The sequence below is a fragment of the Dysidea avara genome, chromosome 8 (assembly GCF_963678975.1).
Source record: "Dysidea avara chromosome 8, odDysAvar1.4, whole genome shotgun sequence".
In the NCBI taxonomy this organism is placed as follows: domain Eukaryota; kingdom Metazoa; phylum Porifera; class Demospongiae; order Dictyoceratida; family Dysideidae; genus Dysidea; species Dysidea avara.
In genome coordinates, this window is record NC_089279.1 from 13,750,692 (window position 1) to 13,774,585 (window position 23,894).

The window sequence follows — 23,894 nt, forward strand, 5'->3', positions numbered from 1 at the left end:
GCGAAGTAGTCATTCTGCTTCATTTCCAGTTATGTTCCACTCATTACGCAGAGCTACAAATGAAGAGTACCACAAGAAGTGCTTCTGTAATCAATCCAGTCACTACTGTAACAGATCATGGGCAATATACACAATGATCAACACAAGGAAGCCAGTATGCACTACCCACAAATCAACACCATATGTGGTAGTGGGAAAAGAAATAGGACACAAAGGAGGACAAAGGTAAGTCTATGATACATTCATTGTAGCTGCTACAGTCAATGAAAAGGGATGTATTGGGCTTAAGCAGCATCAAACAGTGAAGAAACCAAGCCCATAGCCCTAACCATAGTTGAGTTATGCTGAGATGAAGACACCAGTCAGTTAGTTATTCAGTTGATTGAAATCACCTACATAAATTATTTTCTTGTTGGAAATGTTTGGGGTCGCCTTGGAGGCATATCAAGACACACGGTAGTGTGTCGTGCGGCCCAAGAAGCCTGCGCGCCACACCGTGAGTATATTTACAGGAAGAAATTAAACGCGATTTTCACACCTTTGTAGCTCCGTGATTCCTTATCCGATTGAAACCAAAGTTGCTACAGACGTGCCGGCTTGGTAGGGGAGTCTACATTCCAAATTTGAAGAAAATCGCTCCATCCATTTCCGAGATACGAGCGGCCAAAGTTTGGGTTTTTTTTCTTTGTTTTTTTCTTCTTTTCGCACACTTTGCAAAATCCGCCATAAAACACGAATTCGTACTCCAATCGGGCTGAAATTTGGCACACTTAAAGGGCTCATTAAGGCGAATCTCAGTACCAAGTTTGGTAGGAATCCGATGAACGTTCACCGAGTTATGACCGATTATTTGCGTAAAATAAGGTCGAAGGTCTGTCACGCCCACAGGGTAAACCGCTTGAAGGAATGAGTTGCAAATTGCTATGTAGATTGAGTAACTATCGTAGGAGTGCCTTTTTGTGGTTTGAAAGGAATCCAGTTAAAGGCCATCGAGATATGCCACAAAACCCAACCTGTGTCACAATTACGCGATCAATTTTTATGAATAAAAAAACTATTAGTAGGCATTCCAGACCGATTTTTAAATTTTGGAGAAATGGACTTTTTATATGCTCAATAGATAGAGTATTGATTGCCGATCTCAGAAATATATAGTTTATTGGGTTGGAATTAGCTACTTTGGCATGCACAGTGCTTAAAAACTGAAAAAAAGGTACATTTGTTCTCCGGGGCTCCCCATACATTTTACAGGGAAAAATGGCACAATTGAATCAGGAAGCCATCTAGCAATCTGGACTATCTTGAAACTGCAGTTGCTTCTAGCTGCAAGTTTGTACATGTAATGAGAGTAACTTCAGGTCTTCTTGGATCTCAGCGATCTTGTATGCTTTGTGGTGAGCAAATATGTTTCACCTACTGCACACTTCTCAATACAATGGTGCATACCCATAGGCAAGTGGCTATCTCAAGTTGGTAAAAACATCAAGTTAGCAACTTATAAAGGTAAACAACTAAAGTGGAGGTGCCACAATGATGCAAGAATACCTAAGGTGGAGTTGTGGTTTCAATTATGACATTGTTATGCCAACTTTGAAGTGGTTTACACTTTTGAGCTGATGACACAGCCATCAGAAAATTGCTCTGGAGCTGAAAATCGCTAACCAGAGTGAAGTAACTACGCACTTTAAAGTAAGCACCAGTGACTACCTTCCACCCGACAGTACGTTTTTAAAAGTTTTAAAGTATTCTACATACATTACAAGGCTTGAAAAGATTACAAAACAACACAAAACTTACTTATATGTAATGCGCACGATAAAACTAAGATTTTCATGATGATCAGCGTGTAGACAAACCCCACAGCGATTTTCATCTTCATTGGAGCTTGGACGACGGAGCAATCCCAAGTTAAACACGAGTTGTCATTTTGTGCCAGGGTTCTATTGGGGAATATACGGAGAATTTTTTTATTAAAAATCTCAGATACTGGAATGCCTACTATTAGTTTTCACGCCTACTAGGCAAACCGCTTAGAGCAGTGAGCTGAAAATTGGTGTGTAGCTGGAATAATTATCATAGAAAGTCCTTGCAGTAGTACAGAAAATTCCGATAACAAACCACTGAGTTATGATTCCAAAGCCAACTACGTGTAACATATGCGAGATCGAGATACTCTAATAGAACAGTCACCCTAATAGAGCATTCAGCTAATTTATTTTCTCCATTATAGAATTGTATTACATTGCAAGTTATTCTGTAGGGAGTTCAGCTGCAAACAGTTAATCTTATAGACAGTTCAGCAAGAAGCAAGTCACCCTATAGAGAGTTCTGCTACAGATATATCGCTGTAGTGATTCAGAAGAATCAGAACATTACAAGTCACACCGAAGAGAGTTCAACTATAAACAAGTCATGCACCCTATGGAGAGTTCGGCTACACTCTCTAGAGAGTTCAGCTACAAACAAGTCACTGTGGAGAGAGTTCAGCTACAAAGAAACTACCCTGTAGAGAGTTCATCTATACAAACAAGTTAACCTATAGAGACCAGCTGCAAACAAGTAACCCTGTAGAGATTTCAACTACAGACAAGTCACTTTATAGTTTATACAATGTTCAGCTACAAGTAAGTCACTCTGTAGAGAATTCAGCTACATACAAGTCACTCTGTAGAGAACAAGTCACAGTGTAGAGAGTTCAACAACCAAAAAACCACCTGTAAAGAGTTCAGCTATACAAACAAGTTACTCTGTAGAGAGAACAGCTAGAAACAAGAGAGAGCTCAGTTAGAGAAGTTGCCCTGTAGAGATCTCAGCTGCAAAGAAACCCTGTAGAGAGATCAACTACAAACAAATCACCCTGCAGAGTGTTCAGCTATAAACAAATCACCCTGTAGAAAGTTCAGGTACATACAAATCACCCTATGCTATGAACAGATCACCCTGTAGAGAGTTCAGCTATACAAGTCACCCTGTAGAAAGATCAGCTAGAAGCAAGTCACCTTGTAGAGAGTTCAGTGACAAAGAAACAATCCTGTAGAGAGTTCAGCTACAAACAAATCACCCTGTAAAGAGTTCAGCTACAAACAAATCAACCTGTAGAGAGATCAGGTAGAAAATAGACACAATATAGGGAATTCGGTTATAAACAAATCATCCTGTAAAGAGATCAGCTACAAACAAATTACCGTGTAGAGTGATCATTTACAAACAAAACACCGTGTAGAGACTTCAGCTACAAACAAATCAACCTGTAGAGATTTCAGTTACAAACAAATCACCCACTGTAGAGAGATCAGCTAAAACCAAATCACCCTGTAGAGAGATCAGCTACAAACAAATCACCCTGTAGAGAGATCAGCTACATACGTACAAATCACCCTGTAGAGAATTCAGCACAAACAAATCACCCTGTAGAGAGTTCAGTTACAAACAATTCACCCTCTGGAGGGTTCAGCTACAACCAAATCACCCTGTAGAGAGTTCAGCTACAAACAAATTCCCTTGTAGAGAGTTAAGCTACAAACACACCACCCTGTAGAGAGATCAGCTACAAACAAATCACCTTGCAGTGAGTTCAGCTACAAAGAAATTACCCTGTAGAGAGATCAGCTACAAACAAATTACTTTGCAGTGAGTTCAGCTACAAACAAATTACCCTGTAGAGAGATCGGCTACAAACAAAACACCTTGTAGAGACTTCAGCTACAAACAAATCAACCCGTAGAGATTTCAGTTACAAACAAATCACCCACTGTAGAGAGAGCAGCTACAACCTAAATCACCCTGTAGAGAGATCAGCTAGAAACACATCACCCTGTAGAGAGTTCAGCTACAAACAAATCACTTTGTAGAGAGTTAAGCTACAAACAAATTACCCTGTAGAGAAATCAGCTACAAACAAATCACCTTGTAGAGAGTTCACTTACAAACAAATCTACCCGTAGAGATATCAGTTACAAACAAATCACCCCCTGTAGAGAGATCAGATCACCCTGTAGAGAGATCAGATCACCCTGTAGAGAGTTCAGCTACAAACAAATCACCCTGTAGAAAGTTCAGGTATAAAAAAATCACCCTATAGATAGTTTTGATACAAACAAATCACCCTGTAGAGTGTTCAGCAAGATAAATGTCACCCTGCAGAGATATCAGGTTACCCTATAGAGAGGTCAGCTAAAAGAAGTCACCTTGTAGAGAGTTCAGCAACAAAGAGCCCACTCTGTAGAGAGTTCAACTAAAAACTAGTTACCCTATACAGAGATCAGCTATATGTAGACACAAGTCATCCTGTAGAGAATTCAGCTACAAACAAATCACCCTGTAGAGATTTCAGCTATAAACAGATCATCATCCTGTAGATAGTTCAGCTATAGATACAAGTCACCCTGTAGTAGGAGAAGTCACCTTGTAGAGAGATTAGCTAGAAACAAGTCACCTTGTAGAGACCACCTACAAAGAAACCATCCTGTAGAGAGTTCAGCTACAAACAAATCACCCTGTAGAGAGTTCAGCTATGAACAGATCACCCTGTAGAGAGTTCAGCTATACAAGTCACCCTGTAGAGAGATCAGCTAGAAGCAAGTCACCTTGTAGAGAATTCAGCTACAAAGAAACCATCCTGTATAGAGTTCAGCTACAAACAAATCACTCTGCATAGAGTTCAGCTACAAACAAATCACCCTGTAGAGTGTTCAGCTAGATAAAATTCACCCTACAGAGAGATCAGGTCACCCTATAGAGAGATCAGCTAGAAGAAGTGATCTTGTAGAGAGTTCAGCTACAAAGAACCCAGTCTGTAGAGAGTTCTGCTAGAAATAAGTTACCCTATAGAGAGATCAGCTAGAAACAAGTCACCCTGTAGAGATTTCAGTTACAAACAGATCATCCTGTAGATAGTTCAGCTAGATACAAGTCACCTTGTAGAGAAATCAGCTAAAGGAAGTCATCTTGTCTTGTGGAGAGTCAGCTAGAAACAAGTCACCTTGTAGAGAGTTCAGTGACAAAGAAACTATCCTGTAGAGAGTTCTTCTACAAACAAATCGCCCTGTAGAGAGTTCAGATGCAAACAAATCACCCTTTAGAGAGTGCAGCTACAAACAAATCAACCTGTAGAGAGTTTAGCTACATTTCAAGTCCCTTAGTAGAAAGATCAGCTGTGAACAAGTTATCCAGTAGGGAATACTAGATATGTAATAAATATATTTATATAATTACTGATAAAATCAAAAACAGTTGAAGTATTAAAAATCTGCTCTGTCTTTTTATTCTTCCTGTGGTAAAGAAAAAGGATAGGTTAAAAAAGCTCCAAAGCCGGCCTATGACCAGCTTTGGGGTATACAAATACAAAAAGAAGTGATATCTAATCAAAAACAGCCAAGCTATAAAAAAAGGTGCGGCCCCCAAAAAGGCCATGGTGAAAAAAGATGTGAAATCCAAGGTGGCAGCTAAGAAATGGCTGTGATGGTAGGTTAATGGTAAAAATTTTAATAACGAAACTCAGGTGAATTTGGTGCCGCTTGGTCTTGGCACAAAATTCACCTGAATTGTCATTATTAAAATTTTTACCATTAACCTACCATCACAGCCATTTCTTAGCCGCCACCTTGGATTTCACATCTTTTTTCACCATGGCCTTTTTAGGGGCCGCACCTTTTTTTACAGCTTTGCTGTTTTTGATTAGATTATACCTAACCAATACTTACAAGCTGTTGTGATAGAAAGTGAGGCTGATTTTAGAGTCATATTTTTTAGGGCACAACAAAATTGCAACATATCTAAATATACTACTGCATGTGGATGGATAATATGCTAACCTCATAGTTTTGAAACGTAGAGAAAATAATCTGAAACATGGACTGGTCAGCACCAATAAGCGTCTTCTCTTTCTTTAAATACTTTTTAAGTTCTTCGTATAGGTTATATTGAAATGATCCAGGTGTCTTCACTTTTCCTTTTGCTACGTACATATCAAATACATACGTATACACAATATTGGTATGCATCATATAAGAAATAAAATCACACCTTGTACAGAAATGGACACAAAAATGTAACACATGTTTTATTGGTACAGAACATATTTATTGTAATGCTGATTTCTACCATGGAGTTTCACTCAAAACAACCAGTGAACTCAATTACAATCATTCTGTCACAACTGTTAACTCATTCATCATCAGTAATAATGCAACAGTTTTCAGTTATCCAAATACTGTTGTTTGTAGACTTTGACAAAGTGTTTAGTAATGTGAATTTATCTAAAGGCCATTCATTCAGAACTCTGTTGAATACTCTAATAAAATACACACAGATGACAAAATAATGTAAATTTTAGTGAGGTGTTTGGATAACAAAGGTCCGGGTAACCAAGAATGTGTATGAGCCTTACTTACCAAGTTAGGGTGCAGTGGACAAGATCACCACTTACTAAAGATTGTGTACAAACACAGCATGATCGATAGTTGCCTAGCTATACACATTGCGGCACCAAACTCCATTGCCTACTTTTATCTTAATGCTACACTTTCTACAAAACCAAGAAATATACTACAACACTAAACAAGTAAATACTCACACAGATATCTACAGCACACTGCATTGAAGAAAGGGCAACTGATGAAATCATAAGGCAGGGGACAATTACGTAAGTTCTTCACAATTATGGTAGACATAACTGGATGTAACAGTTAATAGTTAAGTAAATAAGCCTTACAAGAAGTCATACTAGATTGCAGTAACGTAACAAGCTAGCAACATATTGTAACTACCGAAAAGCTGCTGCATAAATAAGTTAATTAATTTGCTAACCTCCTGTATAATGTATGCATCATGAAATTGCCCTTTGTGTCCTATTTCTTTTCACTGTAGATAGTGTAAGAAATCGATTTACGGTAGTGCATAGAACTTCCTCTCTGCTGTAACTATCATCAGGAGCGCATCAAATCCTATGGACAGGGAAAAGTGTAACCCTGTACACTATCAATACTACAAGCGAAATCCAAACATGGCATCCAGTATTACTATGGTTACATCATTCTTACGTGCAACAGGGATACACTGAATGGGCTGCTACTCCATAGTCTACTGTGAAGGTAGTAAAGCTGCTTTGATAGGAAGATCATAGAGTTGAAGGTACAGCTTGGAATGGTCAAACGGAGTAATTTTGCGTGATAGTCGATTGTAAAAAGACTGTCCTGCTAAGCCTGTGCTACTGTTCCTCCGTCATGCCATTGAACTTCATTTCATAGCTTCGCTTTGTTTCAGAGGAAACATGACGTATTCGAACATGCGCCTCCACATAATATCCTAATTAGGAAATTTTAAAAGTTATTTATTATAGTACATGGCAGCCATGTTTGAATTTCGCTCTTTACGAAGTTACATGCTCCCTTGTCCATAGGATTCGATGCACTCCTGCTATCATGTTTATAACAAACAATTGTCCATAATTTTGTTGATCGGATTGACTGCAGAGGCGCTTCTCATACTGTTCTTCATCTGTACTAGAGTTCCTGTAGTTGTTTAGGGAAAATTGTGTGCATGTGTGTGTGTGAGTGCACGTATGCATGTGTGTGTCTGCACCTTTCCACCCACGGGAGCAAAACCTGGGTAAATGGAGCCAGTGTGAGCACTCTACAAACAGTGTATTAAACTTGCAGCTCTAGAGGTAAGCTTTACTCTGAGGTATATACTTCGTGTCAATTCAAAATACGTGTGAAACCGGTTTCTGAATACAGTGTGACCAGCTTTCCTAATAGGCTGTATAGGTTATTTGTAATAATAGAAAATAACAACATGGGCCTTGCGGACTACCAGAAATATAAAGGGGTGTGTCCTTCTCAAAAATGAAGAGCAGACTGAAAGGATCCCCAAGAAAACTTTTGTAGAAACTGCGGTGACCAGAGACAAACTATTTTACGAAGATACAGTAGTTCTGAGTAATGCTTGTGGTTTGAAGTGGATTGTTTGAGTTATCCTTTCTTAGCAACCAAAAACTGATAATTAATGCACTATGAAGCAATAGAATTAGACTACTAGTAGTCTACTTTAAAATGTTGCATGCATTTACTGACTATAAAACTAAACAACACCAAGGTTCAAATCAATGTTTATTACAGGGGAAGTACAGTATTACCGTATAAATGCTGCATTCAAATAAATTCCTGTCTTGATTATAAGCCAGCCTGAGGGTGTTTCCATTACATCGGGAAAATAAACACCTGGTCTTGAATACAGACCCAGGCTATTAATCAAATCTACTGTTAGTGGCTTACATAATTCTTTCCTTTGTTGCTTATGGTTCTTCAAATTTATCAACATTAAATTAAGCTTAGAACCATCTGAGGGTGAAGGATCACGTGAGTGGCCAGGGTGAGTCCACTTGCATGTAGATATGCATCATACGTATAACTATTGCCTAGACCACATGTACTCTTAGCTAGCATGGATCTTGTTATCTTAAACCTGGTTCACAAATTGCATTATGAATGATCTGGCATCACTGTGTTTAGCTTATTTTACGAGCAGTGTAAGTTGGTTCATACTGTACTTATTCAATATACACCATGTCCACATGTTGACTTCATTAGTCATATGATACAATAAAATATCAAAGTTTGATTCATGTCATGTCTACATGTACATGGAGCATGCTAGCTTCTGACACCCACACCAAACATTTTCAATTTACAGTAAATATAACCCAGTAGATTTATTAGGAATCCATATGTGCCACAACACTATGGGGTCTCACACATATGCATTTACTTACATACCTCTAGGAGGTGTTCTAGACAATCCAAGGCTCTCAGAATCCACAACACTTTCTACCAGCACCCTAACTTGTGCATCCCCCTCACTCACTTGAGCACTAATAAAATCAAATATGTCCTCACCATCTTCTACAGATACAACATAAATAGGTGGCACTTGAGGTATACCATTTTTAAGAATTTCGTCTGGTAAATAACAGCTCTTCTCAGAATTAACAATAATTAAGCCAACAATATTGGCTTCCTCTTCACAGCACTCTTCAACCACTTTCAGTAGACTGTTCTCAGAATCAGTTAACTGATAACAGATAATGTGTTCACCAGGGAGGTCACTGTCTGATGTGCAGCACATTTTCCAGTCCACTGGTGCTGGGCGAACATCTGGCAAACAAGCGTAAGTGATTGTGTGAAAAACTTCTCCGGTACTGCTTAAACGGAAAAGGAGACCTAACAGGAGGTACATACATAGGACAAATCATTGCAACATCACAGGTATATGAGATAGCAAATAGGAAGGGATTTCATCTCATGCAAAGTGAAACTACTTACTGAGCTGTTGCTACTATGCAACACGTATGCAGATTACAGCAATAAGAAACAGAACAAACAGACAGCAAGTGTCAATCATGTGATTATAGCACATCATTATTTTTTAATTCAAATAATAATTTCATTTTTCACATATGTACTTATTCTAATTGTGCCAAGCAAATTACAACAATTGATTGCCATTTGTCCCTCAGAATCACCTTATCATTACCTATGTATACTGTCTGATCTTTGTACCACACCATCTGTGGAAAACTATGTATTTGTAAAATAATGAAAATAAATAACAGAAATTTTCCTCTTTCCTTATAAAAAATATGTCTGAACAAAAAGTCCCCTTTCCTACTACCTGCATGCACGAACCAAGTATAAAATACAGTTATACAACTAATTCCTTAAAGTTTCTTTTCTGACAAAGTGTCAGCATTTCCTTTACGTTTCCTCCTTCACTCTTAAGGTTGAATTCATTGTTTTAAAACTTTAACTGTCAGGTATCATGCAACTGTGCAGTTTATGTTTGTAAGAAGGCAGAACTTGTATTTACACAGCAAGCTACATACAGTAGCAGACAAAAATGGTTTTATTGCTTTATCATTGGGTTTAGTTGCAACTGTGTGTGTTCTTTACATGGAGCATTTGTATTCTACTTCATGTACCTATGTACGTATGATTTATAGATTCTTCTCAAGAGTGTCTACAGTGATCAGCTAGGAAAGTTGAGTTGGATCAACTGAACACAAACACACACACCCACATGCACGCACGCACATGCACACACACAAACATTATGAAACTATGCATGGCACATTTATCGACTGTCTAATAAACTTGTGACAGAGCTTTAAGGCAATTGAATTAGTCATCAAGTACCTGCTCAGGATATCCATAATGGCCACTGTGAATTCATAAAAGAAACAAAATGACTTGCTTAACCTGGAATAGCATAAGTCCAAGTCCAAGTTGCCAAGTCACTAATGTACATAGCTACTGCATGGGGAGGGGGTATAAACAGTGAGTTGGTTAATACATTACATTAAATGAATATTTCTACATAAAAATAAAGAGTTTTACCGTCTTCCTCAAAGTCAGTAGGTACCAACAATAATCTATGCTTATTAGGACATTAATTATCCATGACTAAGTCTACATCGTATTGTTGTAGGAAGTTTGTACTGCTGTATACTCCTTTTTGCTAGTGATGTCTTAGCATTGCAGTTGTGTTCTGTTTATGTTGCATTTTCCTTGGCGTTCCTCTATACAGCCCTCTCTAAGCAGAGTGTTTGTGTTGTGTTTTATGAAACACATCACAAACACAAATACACTTTGTTTTGTCTGCTACTGAATCTCCTTGATAAATCAACTCTCTACTTATCTTCGGTACAGTATTATGTGGACTAACCATGTGTACAAAAATGACAATGGGCAGAACTGTCAAACTGATCATCGTCAGTAGCCACTGTAACAAGTTGACTATCAGATGAATAGCTATCACTAGTCACCATCACTGTGTCTCCATCATCATCACAGAAGGTGGATCTTCTTTTCCCTGGACTATCAGCATCCATCACTGGGTGGTTACCACTAGTCAGTCAGCTAAGAATGAAAGTGATGAGATTATTAAAGCACAGTTATAACAAATAATTTTTAAATCACATGTCATACTATATGTCACCTATGGATAAATAACAGCTAAGGCTGATTTTTCATTGTTCAACATCGCTTCAGCCTGATAAGTGCCTTTGGCATACCGCAGTACATACAATTCACACATCATGGATTTACTTTTCTCAGCCTTAGTGTCCCATTTCTCTTTGCTGATAGCTCAAGGTGTCAGTTTGTGGTATGGTACCGCTCAAATGTAACGTCGTCTTGCAAGAGTGCAAGCAATAAAAAACTCTAAGGGCATGGTACCCATTTTGCTCATGAGTATTCATCCCAAACAAAACGGGACGAATATTTATAAGCAAAATGGGTGCCACATCCTTCAATTAGTGAGTATTGTAATTGCTCGCATTCTCGCGAGACGATGTTGCATTTGAGCGGTATCATGATTCATAGCACCACATAATAACAGCTAACCTACATTTGAAATGGAAATCATCTAAGTTTATGGTAGTGACTGGATTGATTGCAGAGGTGCTTCTTGTGGTGCTCTGCATTTGTAACACAGTGTAACAGGTTGAACATTGTTGAAAATGAAGCAATACTTTCAGTAATTGATAGTTGGGGTGTGCGCATGTGCGCATTCAATAAATCTGGTACTATTATTTTTTTTGATGCAGTATGCATGGGCTTACCATTCATAATAATATTACACAAACAAATACAAGGAATTTTAAGTTCGATTAGAATAAGAAACAAGAATGGTGATTGTCACTATATATGGTACTAGTACTAGGACATTCAGTCACTACTTCACTTGTCATCAAATAATTTTGGTCCACTGTACCTGATCTAATGGCTCATGTTGAACAAACGAACAAAAAAATGTTCAGTTTGATTACTGCATGATATAGTCCCCACACATTTGATGTCACATTTCACAATTATGGATAAAGTCCATATTAAGAAAGTAGCTCAATATTGGTGTAAAATGCATCATCATGGTAAAATACTAACTTCTTAGAAAAGCCACAGTGGGCCTGCAGGTATATCAATCCCATCCAAAAACAGCTTATTGCTGTAAAAAAAGTGCGCATCCAAGTAAAGCAGAGTTAACTGCGACAAAAAGTAATGATATCATAATGCGGCCATGTGCGATGTGTGCAAGTTGTAAAATTAATATTAGCTAATCAGATAATACAATTTTATTGTTAAAGTGTTAATGAGAACTATGTGATGCTGCTAGTTTATAAGTGTGTGAGCATCTTCATAAATGCCACATAAATTTAATTCTCAATAAAGCAATGTGTATAGATTCTCTGATAGTAATAAATAGTTTGAGTTTGGCCACCTTTCCTTTGTTCGTAGCATTGCTGTATACAGGAAAGGTGGCCAAACTCAAACTATTTATTACTATTAGAGAATCTATACACATTGCTTTATTGAGAATTAAATTTATGTGGCATTTATGAAGATGCTCACACACTTAAAAACTAGCAGCATCACATAGTTCTCATTAACACTTTAACAATAACATTGTATTATCTGATTAGCTAATATTAATTTTACAACTTGTACACCTCGCACATGGCCGCATTATGATATCATTACTTTTTGTCGCAGTTAACTCTGCTTTACTTGGACGCGCACTTTTTTTACAGCTATAAGCTGTTTTGGATGGGATTTCAATACTTTTTGTTAGAATAAGCAATGCACTGTTGATAACAGTAGGTGAGTTTCCATGGTTTTGACAGAAACCCCAGATTACAGTGACAGAATATTAAAATATAACTGTAATTTTAGTGGCCAGGGCCGCCCACATTGGGGGTAACTGGGGTATTATGCCCCCTACCACAGCCCGAAAGGGGCCACTTGAATACCTGTTTAAAGAAAGATCGATATACTCTAATAGAGCAGTCAGGATCTAGACCCTTCCTTGCCCCTGGGCCCCTCTTTAACTCTTTTCCCTGGGCCCTCTAATTTCTCTGGATGGCCCTGTTAGTGGCATGCAACTGCAGTCAACTAACACCCATTTTAACTAGTAAACCCTTAACAACACTTTTCCTTTCATCTTGTACTGCATTGAAACGATCAAGATACTCTATCAGAGCAGTCACAAAACAGCTGTAACACAGCAATCAATATTTAGCATAGTTACATGTATAGTTTAAATTACTAGCTACTTACAGACTTTACAATATAAAAATATGGCACTTGTAGAAATGTGACTGTTCTATTAGAGTATCTCGATCTACTTCAAGCATTGACTAATTCAAGTGAAGAAGCTATGCCCCTGCCAAGAGATCTTGTGAAATGAAATGAGAATAGTAAAGAAAAGGCAAGTATGTACAGAGACAATAGAGGGGCGCGTAATTATGTACTGTTGTAAATAAACGCCTTTAAAATTTATATTACTACTAAATAAACGCACCAGAATAGGCTTGTGTGGCTGTTGTCTCCAAGGTTGTCTCATTACTTGTCTTTTCGTGTTGAAGGGATTTAGTCGCAATTGGTGAGTTTAACTATACATGTATTTGTGTTGTAAAACTTAATTGTAAAAAGGCGATTAGCACATATCATGATAAACATGTATTTGTCACAGTAGAGTCTCTCACGAAGTCACGATTATTACGAGACATTGGACCAGGGTAAAAAATTTACTGCTATATTTAGAAGTTGTAGCGTTTGTATATCTTAGTATCTTAATAAATAATCCCCCATGATCACTAATCACTAATAGTAAGGTGAAAACTGGTCATTATTCAGGCCGTAGGGACAAAATTTTCTGACCTTGCCTTTTAAAGAGGTGGCTGCGTTATGTGGCCTTAAAAAAGGTAAGAAGCATGCTGTTCTAACTGGCTATAGAGATGGATTTATTGTATGATAGCGTATGAGACAGTGAGTGCTGGCAGCAAGGGGGCAGCCAATCTGTTAGAGCACCAAAAGCACTGCTTCAGACATAGGCAGTTGACTGTCAGCCCCAAGCGTAAAAAGTTTCACTATTGGTCCTTATAAGCTCCTGATGAAGAAAGTGATGAAGTCATTATCCATAGGATATATTTTTCAGAGTATCCATTTCAGTTCTACAATATAGTAGCCAAGCATAAGATGAACATAACACAGCATTCCAGTAGTTTAGTGGTGTCCACAACACTGCCTGAGTTAAACTGTGGTGAGATTTGAGACTACCAGAAGCCCTGGAATGTCTTCAACACATGAAATACCAAATATCTAATGCCTGGCTTTCATCCACAGTGGACCTGTCTTGGTGGCCACTTGTACAGAAGGGAAACAGCTGCCACACAGTCTTGCGAGTGAAACAGCTAGTTGCCACATCCCTTAATTATCAATTTGTAAAATATTTAGCAAAATTGTGTGTGCGAGCAAGTGCGATGTGGCAGTGCGATGTGGCAGTGCCATGTATATGGTTGCTGTGCTAGCAGTGACACATCACGAGTATTAAAGTCACAATGCATTACTGTATCATCCATCTAAATACAATCTCTGAATGTGTCATTTTGTGTAGAGAGCAATCTTCCACAAGAAGTGACCTGCAGGTTTCAGTGTATATTGTTAACCATTAATATTGTTCACAATATTGTGAACTACATGTACAGTGAAACCTCACTTAGTGGCCACCTCATTATATTGGCCACCTCTAGTAGGTCCCAAATATAGCTAAGCATTACTTATGACCTCATTAATAAGGCCACCTTGTTATTCAGGCCAAATTTTTTGGTCCCACAGCCTGCCATATTAATGAGGTTTCATTGTACTTATGTGAATTTTTATTTTTCGTAACTTTTCTTCAGGTTTACTGATGGGGCACTATGAAGCATTGTTGACTGGTACGTGTATAATGTGGTGACTTGAAATGCTAAAACAGTATGTAGCATGTCTTGTATGTACATGTAATGTGTTGTAATGTGTCCACACATCCACACATCTTAGAAATAAATATAATTGTATTCTCTATAAATAGTCAGTTCCATTGTGCCACTGGGTCATAAGTTGGTTGAGTATGGATCATCCAGGGCACTTGAGTCACATTTTGTCCTGGCCAAGTGGATCTCATCCACTGACAGAATATACAGGATCAGATCACGTGTATAAATTACGGTGGAACTTGTTTATTGCCACCTTCACTCATTCAGCAGGTAACAGTGTATAAATTCTCAATTGGAATTGGCTTTTCAAGAGTGGTTGTCTTTCTATACTAGTGGCCATTAAGACAGGTTGTACAGATAGAGTGTACATACTAGAGATGCAACAATATCCTCCACTTAGTGTCGTTTGATAGTGATGCAATGGAGACCATGTATTATTGCATTTAAATACTATACTATTATATTGCAACTCTAGCACGTATTTATAACAGGAATGTTTGTTAACTGTTTAGACATACTGGAGCCACACCCGCTCATCTGGATTCTACAAATGGAGTCATACCAACTTGTTGTCATCATACACTTACTCGTTACTCCCATTGTGTTTGGATGAATATACATGCCGTCATGTGAGACTTGCTACCATGGCGGGCCACTGGAAAACATTTGCATAGCAGTTATATTACAGTCATTATTGTATAATTCTTACATTATTGTTGTGAAAAGTGTTTGGTATTCATGTGTCTCCTCTGTATGTTGTAATTACATGTGTAATTTTGTGTGGGGGTGCTATAAAATGTAATAATGCATGGTGACAATTGTATTAAGCGATTTTGCACACTTCCTTTTAAGCTAGCTACATGTGCTAATTACTCACAGCTTGTGTCAACAACTGGTAACCGCAGTTGTACTCTTGTGTCATTCTTTAAACCGTACCCTTAGAGGACAAATTATGTGGGGGCGACTAATTTCAAAACGAAGGATGGTATGCAGCACCATAGATTATATCTATGGACTATAATCTATGGCAGCACACTTCTTGGTGGCTATATGTACTGATTAACTACATAGAGCGCCAGTTCATCAATACCCAGTGACCGCAGTTTGCTCTGCGTCATTCTTTAAATTCCGAGTAAAATTCTTAGAGAATAAATGACGTGGGGGCGACTAAATTCAAATTTCAAACTAGCCATTCTCGAAAACAAATGTTTCAATCTGAACGAAACTTTTAGAACAGTTTAAAGACACATTGCCCTACATGCCAAGCGAGTATTGCGGAAAACAACAATATGGGATTTGTATTTGGCCTCTAGGTCGACTGAGGATGACTGAAACTTCGTTTGGTACTGAAATCACGACTGTAGGGTAATCATGTATGGTGAAATCGATGATGTGAATCTTGAGGTGATTGAGTGAATACTGAAGCGATAACAACGCGATCAATGTTCGGAATGCACAAAGGAACGCAAGGCATACACCTGCGGTTGCGTCTAACCGCATGCGATAAAAAAAATAAATAAATAAATGAAACTTTCCCTTTGATGTCGGCAACCTCGATCACGAAACAATCGGCATGGATTTGCTTCACTGCTTGTGTGGTAGTTACTAGTGACACGATGAGTTCAACTCCAGAGTTTCAGAGGGATAGCGTAAGTGACGGGTGGATTACAGGAAGGCCGAATTTGACAACGTTCGTTCTTGTAAAATCCTCACGTGATGGTCGCGTCATTTATTGTCTGCGGCGCACGTTTCTGCTTTACTGGCCGCGTGACTCACTACCGTGAATCTTGATTAGAAACCTTCAGTGCTTAAATGTTATCTCGATATACATTCCAGTGTGAAACACTTTTAAATAGATTTTTTTTTTTTTTTTTAAACTGAGGGGTACTTCACGAGCCCCAAAATTGTGTATGAGAGCCCTAATAATCAAAATATACACAGTAGTGGTATTTCAATGAATATTATATTTATTTTTTCTCTTGTTCTACCAAGATGTTTCACTCACATTCTCACTTCTACTTGTGAAGGAAACGGACAATGGTACCATAGGAGCCCTGCACACTGTACACATGTAGTCAATTACTCCAATTTGTCATTGTACCTATATTCATCATCTAAAATTCCCATCTTTGTTGTGATCTCACGGTTGTGTTCTCATGTAAGTATGTGAATGGACAGAAATGAAAATAATCATATTATTTGTAGGTGATTTCAGATTTCTAAATATTTATTGGATTTTTAATTGGAATTTCTCAGATATTTAGCGCACGGGAGTCCCAGCTCATAAGTTATCCCTTATTTTAGCTAACTAAAAATGAAAGTTACAAAAGAATAACTTTGCATCTAATCCAAAACAGTGTCTAACTATCACGATGACTATTTCCCAGAAAATAAGTTCGCATCCACCAGAACTGACACAAAAACATTGTGGAAAGAAAGTGTCCCTTTCTACCTCACGTACTCATTCATTAAACAAGTGCTCTTTTCCAGAAATCATGCTGGAATACCTGTCAGCAGTAGCTAAATTGATCTTGGTAACGATTTAGACTTATCATCAGTTTGTTCACTCAATATTGTCACCAACATTTTTTATCATTTCCCTCATGCACCTATCAATTGCAAGCCCCACCACCCACCCCACCTGGGGATTATATGTGGACATGGTAGGGGATTTGTTCAGTTTTGCATGTCCCATATATGGGGAAATAGTGGGGATTTGTTTGCTAGTGCTGTGCACTTTTTCCAAACATTAAAGCATCATAAAAAGGGAGACAACTTAGTATATTATTAAATACACTCACACACACACGCACGCACGCACAACACACACAAAATAATACTCCTCAAGAATATTAAAACCTCTCGATGTGCGTTTATTAGAATATCACTAATAGTATTTGGTGTGCATTAATAAAAGTTATGTGTGCCACATGGTGGCTAAGGAAACAGTAGGTATACAGTTTTCTTCCTTCTGCTGAAAGGTCGAGTTTGAAGTATCTTCAGGAGGTGACAGAACCGAAAGAGAAGCATGTAATACTGGAAGAAACTTTGCGTCCCCAGGGTCGTGGGTGGGAGGAAGTGGGGCTTTGCTTTGAAAGTGATCCTATATGGGGAATAGTACATATAGAACTTGACAAATCCCCACCACTAGCCCCAGGTGTGGGGGTGGGGCTTGCAATTGATAGGTGCATCATATAAACTGAGAAAAAAAAGTTACATTGAGATGATTCAACACCAAGCAGCCGCTCGCTTTGTATAAAATAATATCTTGGCCATCTTGAAGAGATGGTTTATACTGTAGGTGGGGAAAGTTACGCGTGGGAAAATTTTCGCGAATTTCACGATTGCAGTAACCATCGCGAAGTTTTTACGCCGGTTAGCTTGCTGGACTGTCTACGTGCTTGTATTTGTACAGTAAGAAATTAGTATACCCAATCAGCATCGCGAAACTTTTCCACCGGTATACACCGCAAAGTGCTATTCACGAAACTTTTCCCACGCTTAACTTTCCCCGCCTACGGTATAGTCCAGTCATTTTATGAAAAAAAAGGGGTCAACCTTTAACTAATTGCAACACAAATGGTTTCAACAGTTTCTAGCACAGAAAAATGTGCTCTATAACATATCAAAAGTCCCGGAAAATCCCATAAGGGGAAAGTGACCTTTTGCATGACTTTTTTTGCCATTTTTAGCAAAAAAATAGGATTTGTGCTTCTATTTCAGCTATACATTATCCAAACTATTTATATTTGGTATCAAATGATTGCTCTCACTATAAGGAACAAGATGACACTTGTTTGGTATCCATAGCTTAATCTGTTCTAAAGTTATCATTTTACTGGACAAAACTAATATTATTTAGTCCCGCCCACGCACTTAATTAAATTTTGGTTTAAGCTATTTATTGCTTGTCTAATGATAGTTTTCCCATGGCAAGGGACTATTTTCATAACAGAGGGTCATAATGAAGACTAGAAGGTGCATGTGTTACCATGGAAACCAAGAAATAGCATAGCTTTATATACAATTCGGTTGTTTTCATTCTCCATTGTCATGAAGATGGATTTAATTGTTTACAACTCGAAACCTGACATTGTACAAGTTAAGTTAGGTACATATACACAATGACACACGTTAACCATGGCCATGGTAAGGGATAATCTATTCCCTTGTGTATATAAATGGTAAGTTTCGCTTTCATTCAGTGTTGGTATCTGTATCATCTTCTTCATGGATTGAGGTGTCTGAGTTGGTGCAGCCTGTTCCTTTGCAGTTGCCACAAACAGAAGAGCATTTCACCTTGTATTTCTTACAAGTGCATCTCATGCTGCTGCAGTCAGTGTGACAGTTACATCTAATCATTTTCAACAGCTCATCTGGAGCAGGTGATAGATCAGTTAGCACAGACATCAGTTTACCATCATAGTCTTTCTACCCCCATGCAGTTGGCTGCTTTTCACTGGCATCACCTTTCCACTTTTGTGTTTGGAATTATACATGGAAACTGTGATATTTAGCAGCAGCTGAAGTAGGTGGCAAAGTTTGTGGAAGAACAACTGTAGTGTTTTTAACTACCTATTCACAAAAACGCTTGTATTGGAGAGAGTTTAATCCCTTCTTTGGACTTCCACTGTATAAATCCACTAGTGCTTGCTCTCCTGCAGCCACGATGTCATTTGGTGTAGATGCTACTGCACTGAACACTTTGGCCTGCATTTGAAAGTATTTACTGGACTTTACCTTTCCCAATGTCATATAGCTGTGGTGTTGTGTCTCATCCAAGTATTGTATGCAGGAAGAGAACATTGTAGCATATTTCAAAGCCAAGTTTCTCTTTGACAGCAGTTATGTTCCACACCCTAGGTTTCATAGTGGCTCTAGTTTGAAAAATATGTTGTATGATTCCAAGCAAGCATGATAGCACAACAATACAAGAAGATCGGTGTCATCGCCAACTAGCACAGTGTCTGCTACTCTGGCTAATTCTACTGCTTTTTGACAATCATCACATCAGCATCTCCTGAAGCATGGTACACTTTACAATTTCTTTCCAAAAAGCAGCTAAGCATATTAATGAACTGCTACTTGTTGGTGCTGTTCAAAAAAGTACCCTTCTTCATGTTCAGCTTCATATCTTTGGTGAATGACATGTGAGAGGTCATCAACAAAAGATATGGTACATCCGAGGAGGGCCAAAGGGTACTCCGGAGTGGCTGTGTCATTCACCAAAGATATGAAGCTGAACATGAAGAAGGGTACTTTTTTATTGACCAGCACCAACAAGTAGCAGTTCATTAATATGCTTAGCTGCTTCTTGGAAAGAAATTGTAAAGTATACCATGCTTCAGGAGATGCTGATGTGATGATTGTACATTACAAAAAAGCAATAGAATTAGCCAGAGTAGCAGACACTGTGCTAGTTGGTGATGACACCGATCTTCTTGTATTGTTGTGTTATCATGCCTGCTTGGAATCACACAACACATTTTTCAAATCAGAGCCAAAAAAGCCACTATGAAACCCAGGCTGTGGAACATAACTGTTGTCAAAGAGAAACTTGGCTTTGAAATATGCTATATACAACATTCTCTTCCTACATGTAATACTTGGATGTGGCACAACACTACAGCTTTATGACATTGGGAAAGGTAAAGTCCAGTAAATACTTTCAAATGCAGGCCAAAGTGTTCAGTGCAGTAGCATCTACACCAAATTACATTGTGGCTGCAGGAGAGCAAGCACTAGTGGATTTATACAGTGGAAGTCCAAAGGAAGGATTAAACTCTCTCCAATACAAGCGTTTTTGTGAATAGGTAGTTAAAAACACTACAGTTGTTCTTCCACAAACTTTGCCACCTACTTCAGCTGCTGCTAAATATCATAGTTTCCATGTATAAGTATTCCAAACACAAGAGTGGAAAGGTGATGCCAGTGAAAAGCAGCCAACTGCATGGGGGTAGAAAGACTATGATGGTAAACTGATGCCTGTGCTAACTGATCTATCACCTGCTCCAGATGAGCTGTTGAAAATGATTAGATGTAACTGTCACACTGACCACAGCAGCATGAGATGCACTTACAAGAAATACAAGGTGAAATGCTCTTCTGTTTGTGGCAACTGCAAGGGAACAGGCTGCACCAACTCAGACACCTCAATCCATGAAGAAGATGATACAGATACCAACACTGAATGAAAGCGAAACTTACCATTTATATACACAAGGGAATAGCTTATCCCTTACCATGGCCATGGTTAACGTGTGTCATTGTGTATATGTACCTAACTTAACTTGTACAATGTCAGGTTTCGAGTTGTAAACAATTAAATCCATCTTCATGACAATGGAGAATGAAAACAACCGAATTGTATATAAAGCTATGCTATTTCTCGGTTTCCATGGTAACACATGCACCTTCTAGTCTTCATTATGACCCTCTGTTATGAAAATAGTCCCTTGCCATGGGAAAACTATCATTAGACAAGCAATAAATAGCTTAAACCAAAATTTAATTAAGTGCGTGGGCGGGACTAAATAATATTAGTTTTGTCCAGTAAAATGATAACTTTAGAACAGATTAAGCTATGGATACCAAACAAGTGTCATCTTGTTCCTTATAGTGAGAACAATCATTTGATACCAAATATAAATAGTTTGGATAATGTATAGCTGAAATAGAAGCACAAATCCTAACTTTTTGCTAAAAATGGCAAAAAAGATCATGCAAAAGGTCACTTTCCCCTTATGGGATTTTCCGGGACTTTTGATATGTTATAGAGCACATTTTTCTGTGCTAGAAACTGTTGAAACCATTTTTGTTGCAATTAGTTAAAGGTTACACCATAAAATGACTGGACTAGTAGTCTAGTTCTCGTAACATCCCGGCTGCCGACACGCCCGTAAAACATCTCATCAAACAACGTATAGTAGACCTCTACGCACACGCACATACACTTACCGGTGGACTGTCTTGACTACAGAATATTTCTGTGACTGAAGATCTGCTTGCAGATGATCAATGAATCAGCGATGATTCAGAAACTCAGAAGATCAGAAAAGGGATTTTACCGAACGCGTCACGAATCTAATTATGCGCATATCCCAACATGGGCGCTCGCTATTTCACGTGTATGGTCTTGGGTGCTTTTTTAATTTTTTTTCAACATGATTTTTTGAATTCTAAAAATTAAAGACAAGTTGACTACCCTTTGTTAAATGCAGTGGAACTAGCTTTATCCAGCCATGAAGCGACACTATGAATTGTGATCTTATAAAATAATATCAATAGGCCGCTGAGTGCAGTTAACTATACTTGTAGACACTGAGATATTATGATCGATGTTTCTAAATTGCTAGTCATTATGGAGAATGAAATTACTGAAAGTAGACCTATAGCACGTTATCATCTGATGATAACGTGCTATAGGTCTACTTTCAGTAATGATCCAGGGGGGAGGGGGGGGGGGGGGGGGGCTTTGGGGGCTGAAGCCCCCCCCCCCCCCCCCCCCCCCCCCCCTTCATATTTAGGCTTTACTTGATCAATATGCTGAGTATTATAATGAAATTTTGTCTTAGCATAATTATATGATCACTAATAATACAAATACTCATAAAACCACCTTATAAACATCTTTCCAAGGTATTATCAGTGGATTTATGCTAAAGTTTATGCAACAAGGACCTGGATCAGCATTGGAGGTGTACAAGATCGAGATACTCTAATAGAGCAGTCAGCTAACTACTCTAATAGAACATTCACTGGAAACATGTAGTTGGTTCTGTTATGGAATTTTTCCAAATCTGCCTGCGCCTATACATACAATGAAGTGCATTGGTCTGTTTAAAGGGCTTCATTCATCTACTTGTGTAGTTAATATGTATGACAATACTTAATTCAGGTACACAATTACCATTGAAAATGCTCTCAGATTCAATCTTGTATTGTTCAAATTTCAAAATTTTCCACTTTCAACATTCTTATGCACATATTCAGTGTTGTGCAATTGTGAGAGGGGTGCATCATGTACTTGGTTGTCTGTACCTACCCAAACTTTTCCATTAGCAAAATGCTTCAGAGAGCCATACCTATAATCTAAAGGCAGTATATAAAATATCTACAGGAAGAAAATATTATGAATTTTATGTGGAAATGTCTCCAAATTGCAATATTTTAGCATCTGTTTTTCAAAAATTTCCTGGGGGGCATGCCCCCATCAAAAATTTCCTGGGGGCATGCCCCCAGACCCCCCTAGTTCCAGCATGCTTCACACACCTCTACCCAAGAGATTAGTACCTTGAGTTAGCCCCCCCTTTTATAAGTCGTAGATCCGCCCCTGTGATCAGTCATCCTCACAGTATTATCTAAGTTATTATTATCATCAAAATGCATAGCTGTACTCAGTGAATCACTCAGTTCTCTTCCATAAGCTGGAACACTTCTTTACGTATACTCAGCCCTCTACTCAGCCATTGTAGAGATAGTAAAGATATAATGCAATAAAAAAACAGAGTACATGCCCGCAATATGACCAGGGGCGGATCTAGGATTTCAGAAGGGAGGGTGCTATTATATGAATGGTAGGTTGACTAGACAACTGGTTAATACAAATAGACTCAGCATGTGGAGCATGCTCTATCTAGGAGGGCCTGGGGGCATGCCCCCACAGAACAATTTGCAAATTTAACCTATTAAGTATTGAATTTGGTAATATCTCGGGTAATATTTTTGACTGAAAAATGATGTCACTTTGTTTAAGTAATTCACAATGCTTGTATAGCTCACCTAAGTGTAATAATGATGAAATGACACCATTATTCCACAACAGTTGTAATACTAGCTGTCATATAAGGGCACAGCCAGTAACTAAAAACCTATTCTTTACATAAAGAACAGAAAGGGAAAGGATATGAATATCAACTATACATGATCCATTGTATGAAATACCTTAATTTAGCATTTAGCAATTTAAGCGTTTGGTTTTTTGCTAATTGATTACCTCAATTCACGAATTAATAAAAGTAAATTCATCAATATACAAGATCGCTAAATTTAGTGTATTGCTTGGCTTAAGGCATAGCTAGTGTGC

The 23,894-nt window shown here is 38.2% G+C and overlaps 1 protein-coding gene across 1 annotated transcript in view; it reads right to left on the reverse strand.

Moving 5' to 3' along the window:
- LOC136262913 (uncharacterized) overlaps positions 1-21,889 on the reverse strand; it is a 134,546-nt gene extending 112,657 nt beyond the window's left edge. Inside the window, exons 1-4 of the mRNA XM_066057328.1 lie at positions 21,767-21,889; positions 10,720-10,913; positions 8,775-9,218; positions 5,814-5,956 (exon numbers count right to left, since the gene is read on the reverse strand). Coding sequence (XP_065913400.1) covers positions 5,814-5,956; positions 8,775-9,218; positions 10,720-10,885 — 753 coding nt within the window. The 5' untranslated portion in view covers positions 10,886-10,913; positions 21,767-21,889. The remainder of the gene's footprint in view (positions 1-5,813; positions 5,957-8,774; positions 9,219-10,719; positions 10,914-21,766) is intronic.
- Positions 21,890-23,894: the final 2,005 nt, after the last annotated feature.